The sequence below is a fragment of the Hyperoodon ampullatus genome (assembly GCF_949752795.1).
Source record: "Hyperoodon ampullatus genome assembly, chromosome: 7".
In the NCBI taxonomy this organism is placed as follows: domain Eukaryota; kingdom Metazoa; phylum Chordata; class Mammalia; order Artiodactyla; family Ziphiidae; genus Hyperoodon; species Hyperoodon ampullatus.
This window is the reverse complement of record NC_136920.1, coordinates 103,039,824-103,060,619: the sequence shown is the minus strand read 5'-3', so window position 1 is coordinate 103,060,619 and position 20,796 is coordinate 103,039,824. Positions and strand designations below refer to the sequence as shown.

The window sequence follows — 20,796 nt, the reverse complement described above, 5'->3', positions numbered from 1 at the left end:
CCTCGGAGCTGACCCCGTCAAGGGACGGTGAGCTCCCGGGGGACCTCAGGGAACCCCGGGGCCGGGCACCCAGAGGGGCCGGGAAGGGCGATGCCCCAAACCCGGGCTGCGCGCCCCGCCTGAGGGAGGAAGGGGGCGCGGGTCCCGCGGCGGATGGAGACGGGGAGGGAGGCTGCCGGGTCCGCTCCGAGAGCGACTGAGACTCTAGACGCGAAAAACCCGGGGGTGACGGGGTGACTTGGGAGACGGGAAGGCGGGAATGGCCTCGGACGAATGACGCGGGCCTCGAGTGTTAAATCCCTGCGGCGTCCGGCCCGCGCGGCGGCGGCGGGCGCCGGGCCCCGCTCGGCGTCCTCACCTTCTTGGTTCCGGGGGCGCCCGCGATCCGAGACACTCCTGTCAGGGAAGAGGAGCGCCCCGGCTGCCCCCCTAGAGTCTCCTGCTGGGGGGACATCGCTTCCATGAAGAGGACTTTCAAGCAAATCCCAGCCCAGGAGGAGGCTACGCGGGCATGTCCGTGGGACGGCGGCCGGACGGGCGAGGACGCGCGGGGCCGAGGCGGGCGACGAGCTCAGGTGACAAGCCGGGCTCCGGGTGCGAGCCGCGCGCCTCCCGTCGGGGCCATGTACCGCCGCCCGCGCTCTGCACCGCAGCTGCAGGCGATTGCGGCGGCGACCGCCCGTCAGCGCCGCGGCCGCCCCGCCTCGGGCCCGCCCCTCGGCGCCAGGCGCCCCGCGATGGGCCCTCCCCAGGCCGTCCTCCTCCGGCCGCGGCCCTCCCCGCGCCGGTCCGGCCTGAGGCGCGCCCTCCTAGATATATATTAGGGCACGGGCGCCCGACCGACCTTCTCAGTCTGCGCCTCCGAGTGGGGCCAGCCCGAAGGAGCTCACCGGCCGGTGTCACGAACGCAGGCCTCTAGCGTGGATGCGCGCCTCTCCAGCTGCCCAGCCCACTCGCACCCGACCCCATCCCTTCCCGTGCCGCGCCCGTGGGGAAGGCGCCCCGTTAGCGCGTGGAGCGGCGCAGCTGTGGCGACCTCAGCCTGAACACAGGAGTGGCAGCGATTCCTGCCTAGCTCTCGGCCGACCGCCGAGGGGTCCCCCGCCCCCGCCCCTTCCCCGCCCGGGAGGCCGGGGACGGAGTCGCATGTTGCAGAGGGCCGGGGCCGCGCACATGGGAAGCCCGCGGCGCCGCCTGACCTGTCGTGCGGCCCCGCACGTTAGCTTGCCCGCGGTGGCTCTGCAGCCGCCCGGCAGCAGCCCCCGCGCAATTTGCACCGGCGGTTTGTCTGCGAGCTGCAGAGACCCGGGCATTCCAGACGTGCAAGCGCAATTAAGGAAAATGTGGCAGAGAGAGGACTCTGAAATTTGGCTTAGCTATTGAGAAGGCTACAATATGTGGAAGTGTTTATCAGATATCTGCGCTGAGAGCATAACTTCCTGTCAGCCCAAATAGTGGCAAATTTTTTAAAGGCTAAAGAATAATCAGAGGGAGGGGATTTGGAGCCAACCTGGGCTGAGTTGAGTATTGCCTCACTTTGCAGGACTGGCTGACTGGGGCGGATGATTCGGTAGATGGCATTCTTCCCTTGGAGTCAGGACTCTGTATGGCGGATTAGTGATGAAGGACACCGCTCTATGATACTAGCTTGTGGAAGAGGTTTGTTTTTCTGGTAAGAAATAACAGATTGAGGCTCCTGCTGGGATGGGCTGTTATCAGGTCAGGTTGTAGAAGAATAGGGTTCTGGCCAGCTCTGTTCCAAGCAGAAGTTGCTGTCCAAAACACACCCACACACTACCACCACCACCAAACCCCGGAATTGTTTATTGTGGAAGTAGTGGGGAGAAAATATTCCAGCCCAATTTAAGCCTCGTCCATATCACATTGTTTAAAGTAGGCTTACACAGGCTTTGTAAATCATGCATGCACATATATATATATATATATATATATAATTTTATAAATCATATACACACACACACGTTTTCAGGGTGACTCTCTGCTGCTTAGATCCATGCCCAGAGACAGGTCTTTGCACTCACCCTAGAGTTTTTCATGAATGTTACACTGCAGAGGGCTTTGCAGCTCTTTTCATTCCTTGTTGAAATCATGCTATTGTGATTCCTATCATGAATGGATGATTTCAGTTCTCTTGCTTTGCTTCATTTTTTAATTTCAATATTTTTTAAGAATATTTCATGTAATTTACTTATTATGTTTAAGGTTTATTATCTTTGTCTTCCAGAGAGCAAGAATCATTGTTGTTCGTCCCAAGTGCCTAGACCAGTGTCTGGCACAATAAATATTTGTTGACTCAATGAATGAATGACATGAAAAAACGATATGAGATAGATGCAGAAGGGCCAGGCTAGAGTTGGTTATTTCAGAGCCTCGTGTATTAACAGCTGTTTCTTTTTGAGATAAATACCTCATGCTCCAAATCAAAGTATTATTTATAATGCATACATGGAAAACCCACTTTCACTTCTTAATTTCTAAGTGCTTTTATTTCAAAATCCATTAGTTCTGATTTGCTTAGAAAACCATCCTACCCCTCTCCTATAAGGAGTTTTGAGGGAGGTCTCACTTCCTAAATAAAACTGAGTTTGCTCAGATTAATATGATTACCAGTGCAATGATTTAAGAACACAAATCAGATCACATCACTTCTCTGCTTAAAACCTTCTTTGGCTCCTTGTGTCTATGGAATAAATTTCAAATGCTATAGTACAAATGTCAGTACAATCTGACACCCTTGCCCTCACTTCTTTCTTTTCTCATTTCTTACCCCTTTTCACCTCTCACCCTTTTCTCCCTCTCATTGAACTATTTGCACTTCAAGAACTTGTCTTGACCTCTCACATCTTCATGGCTTTGAACCTGCTGTTTCCATTGCCTGGGAAATTTTCCTTCTATATTTTCCAACCTACTGCTTTATACTTACTTATCTAGTGCAGGGTGCATAGTAAATACCCAATAAATATTTGCTGAGGAAATAAATCTTCAACACTTACGTTAATAATTAAATCAGGGAAATCTTCCTGACTTTATTACTCTTTACCTAGCTATCTCCACACACCAATCACACACAAAGGGTTAAGTGCACCTTCTGTAGTAGTAACAGATAACATTTATTGAGTGCTTACTTGTTTATTGAGTGCTTGCTTCATATCAGACACTACTCTAAGCATTTTACACATACTAATTTACTTAAATCTTCATAATAATCCTGCAGGGTAGATTTCCTCACACCGTACTTTCCAAATTGGAAAACCGAGACACAGAGATGTTAAATAACTTGTTAAACAGCTGTGAAGTAGTGAAGCCAAGCTTGGAACCTGGAGAGTCTGCTCCAGAACCAGTGCTCTTAACCACTTGGCTGTACTGTCTCTCCTGTGTGTGGTTTCTTCTCTTTATAGCCATGTATTACACTATACTATTATTATCTGTTTTACTTGCCTGTAAGCTCCTTGAAATTAAAGGTTATATTTATTTGTCTTCTTTGTGCCAGGCACAGAAGTATGCTTTCAATGATTTTTTTTCAATGACTTACCTTTGAAGGAATGAATGAATGAAGTATTAGAAACAACCATCTTCATTATGCTGTACAGTAATAAGGAAGATGCTCTGATAGGGAAGAAACAGTCCTAGGCTAGTCCTGTCATCCCTTAGATAGTAAAAACCATTTTCCCTGCACTGGGAATGTTATGTTGTAGAAAAGGGTGATGCCAAAAAACAAAAGTGATGACAAGGCAGTTGAAGGAGTGTGATGACCATGTCTGACACAAGCAGGATGTATCCAGAAGATTTTGAAACAAACCATTAAGCAAAGTACTAAGAATAGCAACATTTAACAGCTGGGAAATACCAATAGCAGACCTTTAACAGGAACCAATCTAAGAATGAAACCAAAATGTTTTGCCAACCATTAGATTGAATAACAGTGAACAAGGTTAGCTGTAAAGGGAGATGTCTATGCAAGGTGTTCATTCAATGTATATTTATTGTGCGCCTGCTATGTGCCAGACACCATGCCAGGCACTTGGAATATGATTGAGTATCCAAATATCCTAGAGCCGAGCTGCAAACAGATGGCCCACAGAGTGAATTCAGGCATGTTTTTCAACGTATACACTCTTTTTTTCAAACTTGTTGCCAACCTTAAAAATCAAGATAGTTTACATAAAAATCTCTGTCCTCTTGATAAAAATCAGAAAATATTGGCAACACTCAGCTCAATTTCTGCAAGGCAACAATCAGCTAAAACTGAGTTGTAGCTGTTATTACATTTCATGCTCACAACAACCCTATGATTGTCCTGTCACTACTGTCCCTAATGCTGGGGAGCCACTAACAGGTAAGGCAATGGAAAATGAAAAACTGGCAAGAGAGGGAGAGAACAGGGCAGAGAAAAATGAGAAACACCGTGTGTGTGTGTGTGTGTGTGTGTGTGTGTGTGTGTGTGTGTGTTTAAAGCAAAGGTAATAAGAGGTTTTCAACAATAGAAAAGATTGACAGTGTCTAATGTTGTAAGAGATCAAGTCCTCTCTGAGGTAACTAGGAGCCTTGATAGAAGAGAGCTTTTGACTTTACTTATTATCAAGATCAGATGTGGGGCTTTCTTTATCATCCTTGTTTAGAATCTCAAAAGGGGCTGTTTCCTTACAGAACATAATCCCAGTTCTAAGAGTGGAAGCTTATGAAGTGGAAGACGTGGGAGTTAGGGAAGGGAGGAAGGAAGAGATAGAGGATGTTAGGAGTTCAGGCTAGAAAAAGAGCTAGGGACCAGACCATGAAGGACCTTAGACTCTATGGTAAAAATGTGGTTATTTCCTAGGGAAAGTGGTAGAAAGGGAACTGGCATCTGTTGAATGCCTGCCATGTGTTAGGTATACCTTACATACATTATCTCATTTAACCTTGACCATCACCAAAGATGTAGGTATTATTATACTCACTTTAAATATGAAGATGAGGCTCAGAGAATTGTTAAGCAATTTTCTGAAGTCACACAACCAAAAAGTGATGGAGTCAGGATTTGAACCCAGATCTGACTGAATCCAAAGGCCAAATGCTTATGATGTGAACAGTATTATAATATTATTAACAATAAATACCATTCATTGAGAGCTTTGTAGAAATATGGATTAGGTAGCCAACCACTATGCTAAGCATTTTACACATTATCAAAATATTCGAAACAAAACTAAGGGCTTTATGCCCACCATACAAATGAAGAGCCTGATACTCAGAGATATAAAGCTACTTGTCAAAGATTATATAGCTATTCAGTCCAAGAGCCAGAATCAAACCCAGGACCCCCAAACCTATGTTCTTAACTGCTACACTTAATGGTATTGTCTTAGTTTTGTTCCTTATGAATGAAGAGCATCATACATTGTGTTGCATCAATTTCATGTGAGATAAAACTAGATATGACCCTAAACCCTTCTGCTTAGTCCATGGTAAGCTTGCTTGCTGGTCAGAGGCTTAACTTAATCATTAAAAAAAATGTATTTTACAAAGCAACTTGATATTTTAATAAGTAGCAAAAAAAGGAAGAAAAGGGTGTTTTCCATCGAAGTTTAGGTTGCTCTGTAAGCCAGACTAAGTTAATTAACTAATGATCATTTATTGTCTACCACATGCCTCGTGCTCCTGCCCGTCCTTCAAAGGTAAGCACAATCGTGACACTTCTCTCCCTCACAAATCACTTTGGGTTTAAAAATTTGTTTCTTTTTGTTTTTCCTAGGTATTTCAATTGACTGAATGTTTTTTAGCTCTGTCTACATGTTTATGTTATAATCCTCTCCGGAGATTCGTGGAAACTAGCTCTTTTAATTATACTCCTGTTTCTCTGCTAGATCTGCTGCACAGTTGATTATTGTCTTGCTGATATGGTAGAGTTAGGGAGCTCAGTAGATTCAGGAAGCTGTGCAAGATTGCTCGACTAATAAGTGGTGGAACAGCATTCTAGTCCAGTTGTTACTCTCAAAACTGTGAGACTTAAATTCTTAACCTTAAATCCTATTTAAATTATAAATGAAAATCACCTGTTGCATACTTGCAATATAAAATAACAGAAAATGGTACTGGTAATTAAACAAAAATATAGCTTATTTTTTAATAGTGCTTATGTCAAAAAGAAGTTAGAGATGAACATTCTGAAAGAATTTTTACTTTAAAGCATATTTTTCAAAGTATCTTATGTGCAACACTAGTCCCTTAAGATGCTTTTAGGGAAAAAAGGGTTCCATAGTGAAGGGTTTCATTGGAAACACTGCTAATGTGTATTAGCACTTACTACGGTCCCTTCCCCCTAACTTTCTTTTTTCTTCACTACCAACTTTTGGAGAAGGGAATCTGTATGAACTGCCTCCACTTTTTCATTGCCTTCCTTGTAAATATGAGATACCTTCCATGATTTCCCAAAGATCAAATGCAAATAGCTTCTATAATCAATTCAAGGATAACTCTTTGTAGCATATAACCGGCCACTCTTCTCTTGGCAGCTATGACACTGTACTTCTCATTCATTCATTCATTTCACAAATCTATATCAATTATCCAGTTGTGCTTACTACCATCTTAAGCACGGACGGTACAAAATGAACAATTTAGACATGCTTTCTACTCTCCTGAAGCTTACATTCCAGTTGCTCTCCTATTTCTCTAAATTCTCTAAGTCACCTTCACTGGATCCTCTTTTCCTACTCATCTGTTTAATATATGCATCTCCCAAGCCCCTATCATTTCTCTTTTTACAACATACACTTGTACACGCAGTCTCTCTTTCTCTTTCTCGCCCCGCCACCCCCCCCGTTGAAGTGTCATGACTTTTGATCCCACAAATGACTTGTGATCCCACAAATGTTTGTCAGATAAGTGAATTTATGATTTTCCTAATACTGAATATAATTATAGCATTTATACTGTTATTTTTATTCAAAATGTAGATTGTTATATTACCCACAAATGGAATGAGGAGGAGGTATTTTGCCCCCATCATAAATAGTTCTGTGTTGAGTGAGGGAAAGGCAGAAGTGGATTTCAGAGGACTGTATCATACATAGGAAAAAGACAATGTAAGCAAATAGTTATTGAGAACTATTCAATTTCCTGTTAAGAAGTTATTAGGAAGATGGCAGGTTAAAATTTTACCATAGAACTTCTCTCCCAAAGCATATCACAAAATGAGCAAAAAGGGTGTTTAAAAAAATTACCAACTGTCACCAAAGAAGGAAAGGAGCATAACCTAAGCTTGCGGTTCTTAAGCTTGGGTCTCAAGCATTGAAACCACCTTGGGAGCTTTTTATAATTGTATTTGAATTTCATCTCCAAAGAGTCTAATTTAACTGGTCTGGGGTGCAGCCTGAATGTCAGAATTTTTTAAAGCTCCATAGCTGTATCCAAGTTTAGAAAACATTGACCTAAGTAAAACATTTCAAAACCTGGTTATTGAAGGGGTGAAAAAGATTCTGGAGAGTAGTAAAAAAAAGTAGTAGGGCTGTATTTCTTACCTCACTACAAATCCTAGAGGATGAACTTCTAAACTGGCCAAATAGAACTCTCCCTAGTATCACTAAACTTAGAAAGAAAAACATGGGTAAGTATCCTTATTTTTTCTCCCTTCCTTCTGATCGTTGATTAGCAGGAACTATTGCTGGAGAGAAATAGGTGATAATACCTCTTCCTTATGGCCAGAGAGGCTCAATAACTGCAGTTGAAGAAATGATCTAAAGCTTAAAGGCCTTCCCTTACGGGAATGGCCTCCACTCCAACTAGAAGCAGAGAATCCTAATAGAGAATATATAACAAAATCTCAAAAGAGATAAGAGAATGAACAAGATGAAACAAATGACTTGACAACAATGCAAAAATACTACAGCACAACATGAAATCATGAATTAGATGCAAAAGAGAGAGTCCAACCTAAATGAAAATATAAAGTAAAGGAACAGAAAATTCATAAATGCTGCATTCTATAGAACAACTTAATATGAACCTGTATTCAATGAACAAAAGCTCAAAGATGAAAAGGGGTTGTGTGCTTAAGAAAATAGAATGACTGAAACCAATGTCATTACAGAAAAATTAAATAAATTTGACACAAAAATTTAATTTTAAGATCAAAAGAGCCCACTCTGTTCTTGGTAAATTTAAAATAAAATGCTTAACACAAAGATATATTCTTATTAAAGTATTCAACTTCAAGATTCCACTATCATGCAAGTTCCATGAAGGCATGATGTTTTGTTCACTGTTATAATACCAGTGCTTGGAACCCAGTCTGGGAAGTTGTAGGTGCCCAGTAAATATTTGCTGAATGAATGAAAGGATGAAGAAAAATTTCTTCACTTATTCCGGAATAAAAAGCAAATTATTGAATTTCTGGTTTTGCTTATAAGGAGCTTAGGAGTCACCACTAGCTCTTAACAAGTAAAAAGATGAATGGACTGAAAAGTAAACCACCCTTCTTAGATCCATAGGAAGGGAGGACACAAGGCAAATGGCTGCCCCCAAAATTGAGAGTCAGGCAGGCAAATACAGGCAGGGAGCCACAGCTTACTGGAGCAAAGACTCTCAAGCAGAAACTTGCCACTGGAACCAGTGCCAGTGTAGGAAAACCTGAACTGTAATTGATTAATTGCTGGAGGCTCAATGCGGATAACACTGAAAATTAAAAACTCTAGGGATCTCAGACATAGGAGGTGTCCCACATATTGTGATATTTACTTCCAGGAGCTCAATCAGGTTCCCATACTAAGTATTGGAGTGAAATCCCTGAGGGTTTCCACCAGGGAGAAGGGAAAAGGAATAATTTTGAAATATGCCAGAGCATTCTGTTCTTCTTAATAAGGCCTGCCCTCAGGGAAAACTAGTTAACCAGAGCCTAGCCTGGTGGAGTATTATCACAGCTTAAGTGACCTGGCAAAGGAAATATGCAATTCCAGCCAACTCTAGCCATCCTATTTTATGTAAGTTGGGAGGAAAAAACAAAAAACAAACAAACAAAAAAACTGAGGAATGCTTGTGAAGTTCACTGTCCAGAAGCATAGGCTCACTAAAACAGTAAGACCAAATCATAGGACTATAGAACACTTCCCCTCCCACACACCTCACCATCACATTACTAAAGGCCTACTTACAGCAGTTCCTTTTACCCAGTACACCATGTCTGGCTATCAAGATAAAGTTACCAGACATAACAAAAGGCAAAAAACCCAAATGGAAGAGCCAGAGCAAGCATCAGATCCAGACAAGGCAGGAATGTTTGAATGATCATACCAGGAACTTGAAACGACTATGACTAATATAGTAAGGGCTCTAATGATAAAGTAGACAGCATGTAAGAACAGATGGGCAATGTAAGCAGAGAGGTAGGTAATCCCAAGAATGAACCAAAAAGAAATGCTAGAGATTTTTAAAAAACCCCACCATAACAGCTCATTAGTAGGTTGGATAATGCTGGGGAAAGAATCTCTACACTAGGTGATATATCAATAGAATCCTTAAAATCTGAAAAGGAAAGAAAACAAAGGCTGAAAAAAAAGAACAGAATATCCAAGGACTGTGGGACAACTACAAAAGGTGTAACAAACACATAATGGGAGTACCGGAAGGAGAAGAAAGAGAGGAATAGAAGAAATATTTGAAACACTAATAACTAAGAATTTCCCCAAATTAATGTCAGACACCAAACCAGGAATCCAGGAAGATTGAGAAGACCAAGCAGAATAAATGCCAACAAATGACGCCTACACATATTATTTTCAAATTATGGAAAATGAATGATGAAGAAAAAAATCCTGGAAAAAGCTAGAGGAAGAAAACTTACTTATAGACGAGCAAAGATAACAATTACATCTGACTTCTCAGAAACTATGCTAATAAGAGAGTGGAGGGAAATAGTTAAAGTGCTGAGAGAAAAAAAAAGCCGACAACCTAGAATCCTGTACCCTGAAAAACATTATCATTCAAAAGTAAAGGAGAGGGCTTCCCTGGTGGCGCAGTGGTTGAGAGTCCGCCTGCCGATGCAGGGGACATGGGTTCGTGCCCCGGTCCGGGAGGATCCCACATGCCGCAGAGCGGCTGGGCCTGTGAGCCATGGCCGCTGAGCCTGTGCATCCGGAGCCTGTGCTCCGCAACAGGAGAGGCCACAACAGTGAGAGGCCCGTGTACCGCAAAAAAAAAAAAAAAAAAAAAAAAAGTAAAGGAGAAATAAAAACTTTCTCAGAGAAACAAAAATTGAGGGAATGTGTTGCCAGTAGACCTGACATGTATGAAAAGTTAAAAAAAGTTCTTTAGAGACAGGGAAAATAATATAGGATCAGAAATTCAGTTCTACATTTTAAAAAAGAACGAACATCAAAGAAGGAATAAGTGAAGATAAAATAAAAACTTTTTCTTTATTGGTCTAACAGATAAAAGTTTATTAAAAATAATAATAGCAATAATGTATTTGGTTATGTATGCTTATGGATATGTCATACATATGCTTATATATAAGAGAAATAAATGACAGGAGAAAGGAATTAAGAATATTTTGTTACTATAAGGTACTCACTACCTGTGAAGTGGTGTAGTGTTATGTGAATGTGGATTTGGATTAGTTATAAAAGTATATTGCAAATTCTAGGGCAAGAACTAAGAATAATTTTAAAAAAAGTATAACTGATGTGCTAAGAGGAGAGAGAAAATGTGAACATAAAAAATGGTCAATTAAAACTACAAGAGGCAGAAAAAGGATGGAAGACAAAAATAGGAACAAAGAATAAGGGCGACATATGCAACACAGTAACAATGATGGTAGAGATTAATCCAACTATATCAGCAATCACTTTGGATGTCAGTGGTCTAGATGCACCAATTAAAAAACAGATTTTCAGAGTGGATCAAAAAACATGACCCAACTATACGTTATTTGCAAGAAACCTACTTTAAATATAAAGATACATATAGATTAAAAGTAAAGGGATGGAGAAAAATATACCATGCTAACACTAATCAAAATAAAGTAGGAGTGTCTATATTAATTTCAGACAGAGCAGACTTCAAAGTAAGGACAGTTATTATGGATAAAGAGGGCATTACATATGATAAAAGACTCAATTCCCCAAGAAGACATTACAATTATTAACATGTATGTGCCAAACAACAGAGTGTCAGACTATGTGAGGCAAAAAACTGCAAGGAGAAATAGATGAATTCATTATTCATAGTTAGAGACTTCAACACTCCTCTCTCCCTTTCTGTCTCAGAAAGGGATAGATCCAGCATGGAGAAAATCAGTATGGACATAGATGACCTCAACAACATCATCAATCAACTGGATATAATTTTCTTCTATAGACTACTTTACCCAACAACAGAACATTACACATTTTTCTCAAGCTCACATGGAATAATCACCAAGACAGACCACATTCTTGGCTATAAAACACACCTTAACAAACTAGGAATAGAGAGGGAATTTCTTCATTTGATAAAGACTATCTATAAAAAACCTACAGCTAACTTCATACTTAGTGATGAGAAACCCAAAGCTTTTCCACTAAGATCAGGTATAAGGAACTTCTTGTCCCTTCTCACCACTCCTTTTCAATGTCATACTGGAATTTCTTGCTAATTCAATAAGGCAATAAAAGGAAATAAAAAGTATACAGATTGGGAAGGAAGACAGAAAACTGTCTTATTTGCAGATGACCTGATCATCTATGTAGAACATCAAAAGAATCAATAAAATAACTCCTTGACCTAATAAGTGACATAGCAAGGTTGCAGAATACAAAGTTAATATACAAAAGTCAATTGCTTTCCTATGTACCAATAATGAATAAGTGGAATTTGAAATTAAAAACAGAATAACATTTACATTAGCACCCCAGAAATGAAATACTTAGGTATAAGTCTAACAAAATATATACAAGATCCATATGAGGAAAATTGTAAAACTTTGATGAATGATATTAAAAAAGAACTAAATAAATGGAGGGATTTCCATGATCATGGATAAGAAGACCATATTGTTAAGATATAAATTATCCCCCAGCTTGATCTATGGATTCAATGTAATCCCAATCAAAATCCCAGCAATTTATTTTATAGATATCAATAAACTTATAAAGTTTATATGGAGAGGCAAAAACCCAGAATAGCCAACACAATATTTGAAGAAGAACAAAGTTGGAGGACTAATGCTACTCGACTTCAGGACTTGCCATAAAAATATAATAATTAAGACAGTGTGGTATTGGTGAAAGAATATACAAATAGATCAGTGAAACAGAATGGAGAGCCCAGAAATAGACCCCCCATAAATATAGCTAAATTTTCTTTGGAAAAGGGGCAAAAACCATATAATGGAGCAAAGTTAGTCTCTTCAACAAATGGTACTGGAACAACTGAACATCCATATGCAAAAAAAACAAAAACAAAAAGAAACCTAAACACAGACCCTACACCCTTCACAAATATTAACTCAAAGTGGATTATAGACCTAAATGTAAAATGCAAAACTATAAGGAGAAAACCTAGGTGGTGATGTCTTTTTAGATACAACACCAAAGACATAATTGATAAAATAAATAATTAATAAATTAAAAACTTCTGCACTACAAAAAATAGTATCAAGATAATTAGAAAGACAAGCCACAGATTGGTAGAAAATATTCGCAAAAGACACATCTGATAAAGAAATGGCATCCAAAATACAGAAAACTCAAAACTCAACAATAAGAAAACAGACAACCTGATTGAAAATTGGGCCAAAGCTCTTAATAGACACCTCACTAAAGAAGATATACACATGGCAAATAAGCATAAGAAAAGCATAAGAAAAGATGCTCCACGTGGTATGTCATCAGTGAAATATAAATTAAAACAACAACAGCGAGATACCACTACACACCTATTAGAATGGCCAAAATCCAGAACAGTGACAACACCAAATGCTGGCGAGGCTGTGCAACAACAGCAACTCTCATTCATTGCTAGTGGTACATCCACTATGGAAGACAGTTTGGCCATTTCTTACAAAACTAAACATACTCTTACCATATGATCCAGTAATTGTGCTCTTTGGTATTTACCCAAAGGAGTTGAAAACTTATGTCCACACAAAAACCCGTACATTGATGTTTACAGCAGCTTTATTAATAATTGTCAAAACTTGGAAGCAACCAGGATGTCCTTCAGTAGGTGAATGGATAACCAAACTGTAGTATATCAGACAATGGAATAGCATTCAGTACTAAAAAGAAATGAGCTATCAAGCCATGAAAAGACATGGAGGAATTTAAATGCATATTACTAAGTGAAAGAAGCCACACTGAGAAGGCTACATACCGTATGATACCAACTATATGACATTCTGGAAGACAAAAGTATGGAGACAATAGAAAGATCAGTGGTTGCCAGTGGTTGGGAAGGAGAGGAGATGAATAGGCAGAGCACAGAGGACTTTCAGGGCAGTGAAAATACTCTGTGTGATATGATAAAGATGGATATATGTCATTATACATTTGTCCAAACTTTTTAAATGTACACACCAAGAGTGAACCCTTAAGTAACTATGGATTTTGTGTGATTACAATTGTCAATGTAGGTTCATCCTTGGTTAAAAAAAAAAAAAGTACCATTCTGGTGAGTGATGTTGATAAAGGGGGAGGCTATACATTTGTTGGGGCAGAGGGTATATGGGAAATCTGTATACCTTCCTCTCAGTTTTATTGCAAACCTAAAACTGCTCCAAAAAGTCATCTTAAAAAAAAAGCAAATTACCTACAAGGGGAAAGGGTTGATTGAGGCTGGCTTCATACTTCTCCACAGAGCGTCAAGAAATGTATCTAGCCAAAATGGCATTATGATATAAAGGCAGCAAACAGTCATTCTCAGTTTGGAGAACACAGCATTACTGAAAGAATATTTTGACAAATAAATCTAGCCATTTAAGTAATGAATCAAAATAAAGAATTCAGGAATATAGAAATCATAGTAAAAGACTGGTGGGTAAGCACTGAGTCAATTTAAGTACAAAACCAATATGAATTAATTATGGGGTATGGAAACAGGACAAGAAATGAGCATGGTTAAATATTGATGATGTAAAGATAAAAAAAATAAAAGTTTTTTGAGAGGTCAAAGGAAGAGACTAGGAAAGAAGACCATTAATGTCTTTTAAAGCATGGCATCAATGAATATTAACTAAAATTGATAATTATATGTTTTTTAAAAATGACAGGTCATTAATAGTTTATAGTCTCTCTTTGTCTCCCTCAATCCCTACAATTCCTTCAATTTATTTATATGTTTTTTAAATAAAATTCAAGGGAAATAGAATTTAATTATTTTCTATCCATCCATCCATCCATCCATCCATAAACACATTGATGAATTCATCCATCTAACTTTAGTAGGAAATATCTTGAATTATTTTCTTCTAATATTAATAACAGTAATTTATGGGTAGTGTGGTTTAAAGTGATTTTAAAACTTTAGTTTTCTGGAGTTCTTGATCTTTTTTAATTAGCATGTATTATTTTTACAAAAACAATAGGGCAAATTTTGTTTAAAACAAAAAAATATTTAGAAGCTAATTTGCTAAGATGTTAACAGTAATTAATTCTGGGTGCAGGAATCTTTTCAATTTTTTCTTGTACTTATTATATATATTTTTGTTTCTAAAAAGCATAAACAACATATTTTTAAAATAAAACATCTTTAGAAATTTGTTTAATCAACAGAACATTGGCAAACGGGCACATTTACTAAGTTGCACTTTCAGAATGAAATTTAAGATGAATTTTCCCCTATATTTCTAAATTTTAGTAGTGGGGAGTTTGATAGAAGCTAAGTTATTAGAATGTTTAATAAGAATACTTGCAAGAAAGAAAGTTACATTTGGAAACTAAAGGGAAGGGAAAAAGAGAATGACCATTTCATGAATGTGTACTATATGCTTGGTACTGGACTAAGTCCTTTATACATGATCTCATTCAGTCTTTACAATAAACCTATAAGAAATGCACTATCATTATTCCTGTTTTAAAAAATGAGGAGTTTGAGGTCCTACAACATTAAATCACTTGCCAGTATTGTGTGAGCCAGGAATCTAACCCAGGTGTATAACTTCAAAGCCCTTTATATTCATTATTTCATTTAATTATAATGATTCTGTGGATGATGTTTTCCCCTCAGATAAGAAAACTGAAGTATTAAAAGGTGAAATAATTTTCCCAACATATGATAGGGCTGGGATTCAATTCAGACCTATATGATTCCATCAGTCATGGACTTTCCAGTGGATCAACCTTTAATATTGTGTGTGTGTGTGTGTGTGTGTGTGTGTGTGTGTGTGTGTGTGTGTGTGTGTTTAATAATAATTTGATTTTATTTCCATCCATTCTCCTCCCCTATTCACCTTTTCTTGGAAAACATGCTATACAGAAAGAGATACCATGATTGATTCCTAAGGCTTTCACTTAACCACCCTATTTTATGATCTAGTAAACATGCCCTAGTCAATTTTCATTCAAGATCAGAATTGAACTTTGTGACAAGAGAGCTTTGCTTCTAGGTGTGCTTTAGAAACCAAAGAAATTGGAGAAGGGCAGAAAGTGGTGACATTCTCACAAGATAACTAAACACTGCTATTCTATTTACTTCCTTGGCAATTTTTCCTGTGGAAAACAAAACAAACCTAATAAGCTCTGCTTTCTCTGCCTGTTCAGATACCTCTTTACTTGTCCTTTCTTTTGTTTTTGAGAAAAAAAATATTTTAAGATTTAGAATAAAAGATTTCCAGTTACTGGCCAGATCAGGAGATATTTTATAGCATGATTCTATGAAGCAATAGCCAAATCCTTGCGTTTGTGAATTAGAAAATAGAAAACTTTGGAGGAGTGGTTACTTTGGGACTGGTTATATGTACAGAAGCATATAATACAGACAGTCAAATTGCTTCAGGGATGAGCAAATCAATGAATGTAGATTTTATTTTTGTATAAGAGACCATCATATCAGTTACGACTATGCTCTGATTTTGTTTTACTGTTATGAACCCACAGTCTGAGGTAATGGGCCATAGAAAGAAATTCCCACCATGATTTGAACTGAGTCTTTAGTTTCTTGGAGGGCATAGTACGCCCTGTGAGAATTTTAAAGCCATAGATGAAAACAATTCTTAGATGCTCTTCTGAAATTTTAAAAACAAGACTTTTTAAAAAAAGTTCTTCTTCAGGCAAATAGTTAATTTTAGATTATCCAGTAATGGACCCGAGTGTAGTTAATCCCAAACTACAATGAGCCAAAAAGAATGTATTTATTTTGTTTGGAAATACTAGTAGAGGTTTTTTGGTAGTCGTTGTTAATTGTACCATATTTAGGCTAATGTTAAAATTGATTTGATTTCCTAGAATAGTAAATGTTGACTGGTTGATTCAGGGAGACAACTGGTCTGGGATTATAGCTTTGCAACTATTTTTTGTTCCTGTCTGGGATTATAGCTTTGCAACTATTTGTTGTTCCTGGGTAAGGATCACTTAAATAGCAGTCAACCTTGAATCTGTTCACTTCTTTTTATACCTGGGTTGGGATAGCAAAACCATTTTATGAAATGGCCATTTGAAGGAAGATTTTATAGTTGATTTTAATTATGAATCCTAAAAACTGTTTGAAAACAATCAAGAAGACCTGCAATGTTTATTCCAGGGAAGAACAAGTAGCTTGTGCATACAAATATTTTTAAATCTCCACAAGCATATTTACATTATTTTTTGTAGTCATTGTACGTTCCTGGCATTCTCATGTACATTATTGATACCCAATAACTTGACCATCTAGCATTTTATTTAAACTGAAAACATATTTATCCTTAAAAATAGAAATTAAAAAGACATCTAAGATGGGTGAAGGGCATCAAAGGTACAAACTTCTAGTTATAAAATAAATAAGTCCAGGTGATGTAATGTACAACATGGCAACTATAGTTAATAGTACTGTAATGTATATTTAAAAGTTGCTAAGAGGTTAGATCTTAAATATCTCATCATAAGAAAAAACTGTAACTGTTTGTGGTGATGGATGTTAACTGGACTTACTGTGGTGATCATTTTGCAGTATACACATATATCGAATCATGTTGTACACCTGAAAGTAATATACTATTATATGTCAATTATATCTCAATTAAAAAACAGATATTAATTATACCTCAATTTTAAAAGTTTATGAATTTGCTGCTGGTACTTTCCTTTAAGAATCATTAGCACAAAGCATGGAATTAAGCAGAGAAACTCCACTTGGAATCAAGGATCTAAGTTTGCTTCCTGGCTCCACTTCCCAACTGAGTAAACACAGGCAAATTACTTAACGGCTCTGCACTTCAATTCAGATACATTTAACACTTACCTCAAGGGTTTGCTGGCTTGGCATATATGAGATGTAGGTAAAACCATGTTGAATAATGTAAAGCACGACACAGGTGGTATTTACTGTTATCTTCAGTTTAATCCAGACATGAATTTCCCTGAACCTTAGCTCTAGGGTGGGAGCCTCAAGTTAATTTTGCAGTTTCTTGACTAAGTCTTGTGATAGGCACTGGCTATGGTCTGAGAGGAGAGGGTGGGGTGGGAAGGAGAGAAATGATCTTCTTTTCATCTTTCCTAAGCCATGAAAAAAGGCCTTACAAAATAAGAGAGTGTGCAAATAAGCGTGAAACAATGGGAATTCACTCTCCTGTAAATTAAACTTGAGAAGACTTTTCTCTCTTCTGTGAGCTAATCATTAAGGCACTGAAAGCTTTGTCCATATTTCCAGTGATAAAATACTTCAATGTTAAATTACTGAATGACACCATAACTCAAAGAACAGAGCGGGAAGAGGAGAGCAATGAGAAAAGAAAATGCTTATGTTGACATATAGAAATCCTTTAGTAATCAGCAAGGAATGGAGTGAAATAAAGTATACATGAATGTTTAATGAGGTTTTTAACAAATTAAATTTTGCAGAAATATGCTTAAACATGTGGCATTGCTAAGTGCTAGCCCCATCAGGTGAGGTGAGACAGTCTTTTGTTTGCATACCCTGCGTGGCAAGGAAGAGAGAGAAATACACATTCATTTTCAAGGAACGTAGGATGTGTGAGTTAGAGCAGTAATATATCTTCTGCTAAGTCTTTTGGTTAGGAACATTAGGCACCATCTACACTGAATCCATGGACAAGGTAAGAAAATAATGCTTTGTAGAAAGAAAAGACCAAGTGAAGAAAGCTTCATTGTATCACAGACTGTGTTGCTATAGGCACACTGTTGTTCTGTAGGGAGATATTAAGAGGGAACAAGATAACATTACAGCAGATACTGCACTTTTTTGTTATCTTGACAAGAACAGCAGCAGGACTTAGCTTAACCAAATGTTAACACTCTTCCCAAATGTTAATGAAATACAAGTAGAAAAATTTGGGGGATTCCCAATTTAAGTATTTTTATTAGCTGGTGCTTTACACATTTATCATGTGTCTTGTTTACACAGGCACCAACACAGAATTGGAGACACATGTCCCCCCACCTACACAGTCACATTCCCTGAATTGTCATAGTCATCTTGCTGCCCTTCAAGTATCCAGATCTATGTTTAGGAGGGAAGGACAGGGGGGTGGAGAGAGAGGAGGAATGGGGAGGGAGGGAGGGAGGGAAGGAGAAAAGGGAGGGAAGGAAAGGAAAGGAAAAAGAAAAGAAAAGATCTTGTGTGCAAACAAACATTAGTTTGCCAAATCTCTAAGAAGTATGTGAAGGGCTGACCTATGATGGGAAGGTAGAAAAAGATTAGGCCTAACTGCATTCATTAGAAATAGCCTACGTTGGAGAAGAAACACACCCAAGAACTTTACATCCTCCTCTGCAGTACACTGCAAGTTGATTAGAATATCCCTTCTAACTACTGCTGCTGCCTTTCCTAAGGACGGAAATCTATTGCAGATGAATAGTTTAGTGACTTAAAAGATAACGTGAGAGAGGAGCTCTGCATAATTAAATTTAAAAAACAGTGTTTTCTCAAACCAGGAAAGTAATTTATAACAGGATAGGCTGAGTTGATCAAGTTTTCTTATAGAGTCTTTTTCTTATAGACTGATATGATTTGTATGCCTCTGATACTTCTCTGCAAAACTTCTCTGCAAAATAAAGACATTCTACTTTGACTTCAGGGAAATATTTTTATGTATCTCTCCATTGAAGATACAGTCTCGTATGTCAAAGATTTTCCTATTTATTTTACGAATCTCTCCACCTGGTAGATACAATTATGTTTCATCCCATTTTATTTTTTGAAAGAAAAAATGTTATAAAGATTGATCATTTCTTAAAGTGTTCCTGCTGGAGGAATTCCATACCTCAAGTCTGGAGGTAGGAACAATGAAGAGGAGAAACCTCTAGCATTGTGCTGTCCTTCCAGTTGTGGTCTAGTGAAGTTCACCCACATCACTTACAGGCTGTTAAAAGAACAAAATTCAACAGAGTAAATTTGAAGATCTACTTGGCTTTATTCAACTGTTCATGAACCAGGCAGCATCCCATCTAGCAACTAGCAGGGCACTCTGAGGAAGGCGCTATAAGAAGCTTTTACAGAAAGGAGGATGGGCAAAGAAAGACTTAGCAAAAGAAAAGAAAGGGTTATTTGGGGGTCGTCATCTTCTTTTGTGGGGGAAAGGAACAAGGGTTTTATCATGCAGTTTACCTAGTGTGGATCAGGAAGTTTCAGGTTGATTGTTTTAAAGGTCATGTTTCTGGGAAGGGTTGAAATTGCAATTAAATCTTGATTTGCTGTGGGTAGGGAGCAAATGACTTCATTTTGGGCATTAATTTCTTTTTTTCTAAATTTATTTTATTTATTTATTTTTGGCTGCATTGGGTCTTTGTTGCTATGTGCAGACTTTCTCTAGTTGTGGTGAGTGGGGGGCTACTCTTCGTTGCGGTGCGCGAGCTTCTCATTGCGGTGGCGTCTCTTTTGGGGAGCACGGGCTCTAGGCGCGTGGGCTTCAGTAGTTGTGGCACTCAGTTAAGATGACTTAGTTGCTCCACGGCATGTGGGATCTTCCCGGACCAGGGCTCGAACCCGTGTCCCCTGCATTGGCAGGCAGATTCTTAACCACTGTGCCACCAGGGAAGTCCCATTAATTTCTTTTTAACGATGTCTTGTGTAGGAAAAAATCTTTTCACAAGGATGGCTGAGGAGCTGTCCCTACTCACTCAATGGTTTCCATTAAACGTATTAAAGTTACGGCATTTCCTTCAGGGATACACTCAAATGCAACAGGTCTAGGTGTACGCTTCCTCATCTCCCATTACATTGGCTCCTCTTCTTTTCTCTCAGTTTTACTACCTTTCTGTCAACCCCAAAAGTAAAAACGTGACTCCTACCTTTTCCTCAAAAGTAAAAACCTGACTCCTACCTTTTCCTCAATCTCCATGTTAAACAGTAAGGAATGCTCAAACATGCATCTTCTTCTAACCTCAGCGAGTGCGTGCGCGCGCACACACACACACACACACACACTCCTCTTCTTCTCAGGCCTTTATTACCTGTTGCTTGGATTCTTACAAGCTGGTCTTCATACCTCCATTCTCTTCATGTCCAACCATCCTAGAGATCCTGTGATTTGTGTGTAGGAGGGTTATCAGAAAGTGCTCACAGAAACATCTGTGAGGAAATAAAGGAAGCAGGATTGGGCAGATGGAAATGTAAAATTGCAACATGGTTGCAACAGAGGCCTTGACCAATTCCACAGGGAACTCTGAA

The 20,796-nt window shown here is 38.7% G+C and overlaps 1 protein-coding gene across 1 annotated transcript in view; it reads right to left on the bottom strand.

Annotated features, from left to right (window-relative positions):
- Positions 1-463, bottom strand: part of ARHGAP20 (Rho GTPase activating protein 20) — a gene marked incomplete at both ends in the record, with an annotated part of 145,195 nt that extends 144,732 nt beyond the window's left edge. The window contains one exon of the mRNA XM_079708326.1: positions 359-463. Within this exon, the coding sequence (XP_079564452.1) occupies positions 359-463 (105 nt within the window). The remainder of the gene's footprint in view (positions 1-358) is intronic.
- Positions 464-20,796: the final 20,333 nt, after the last annotated feature.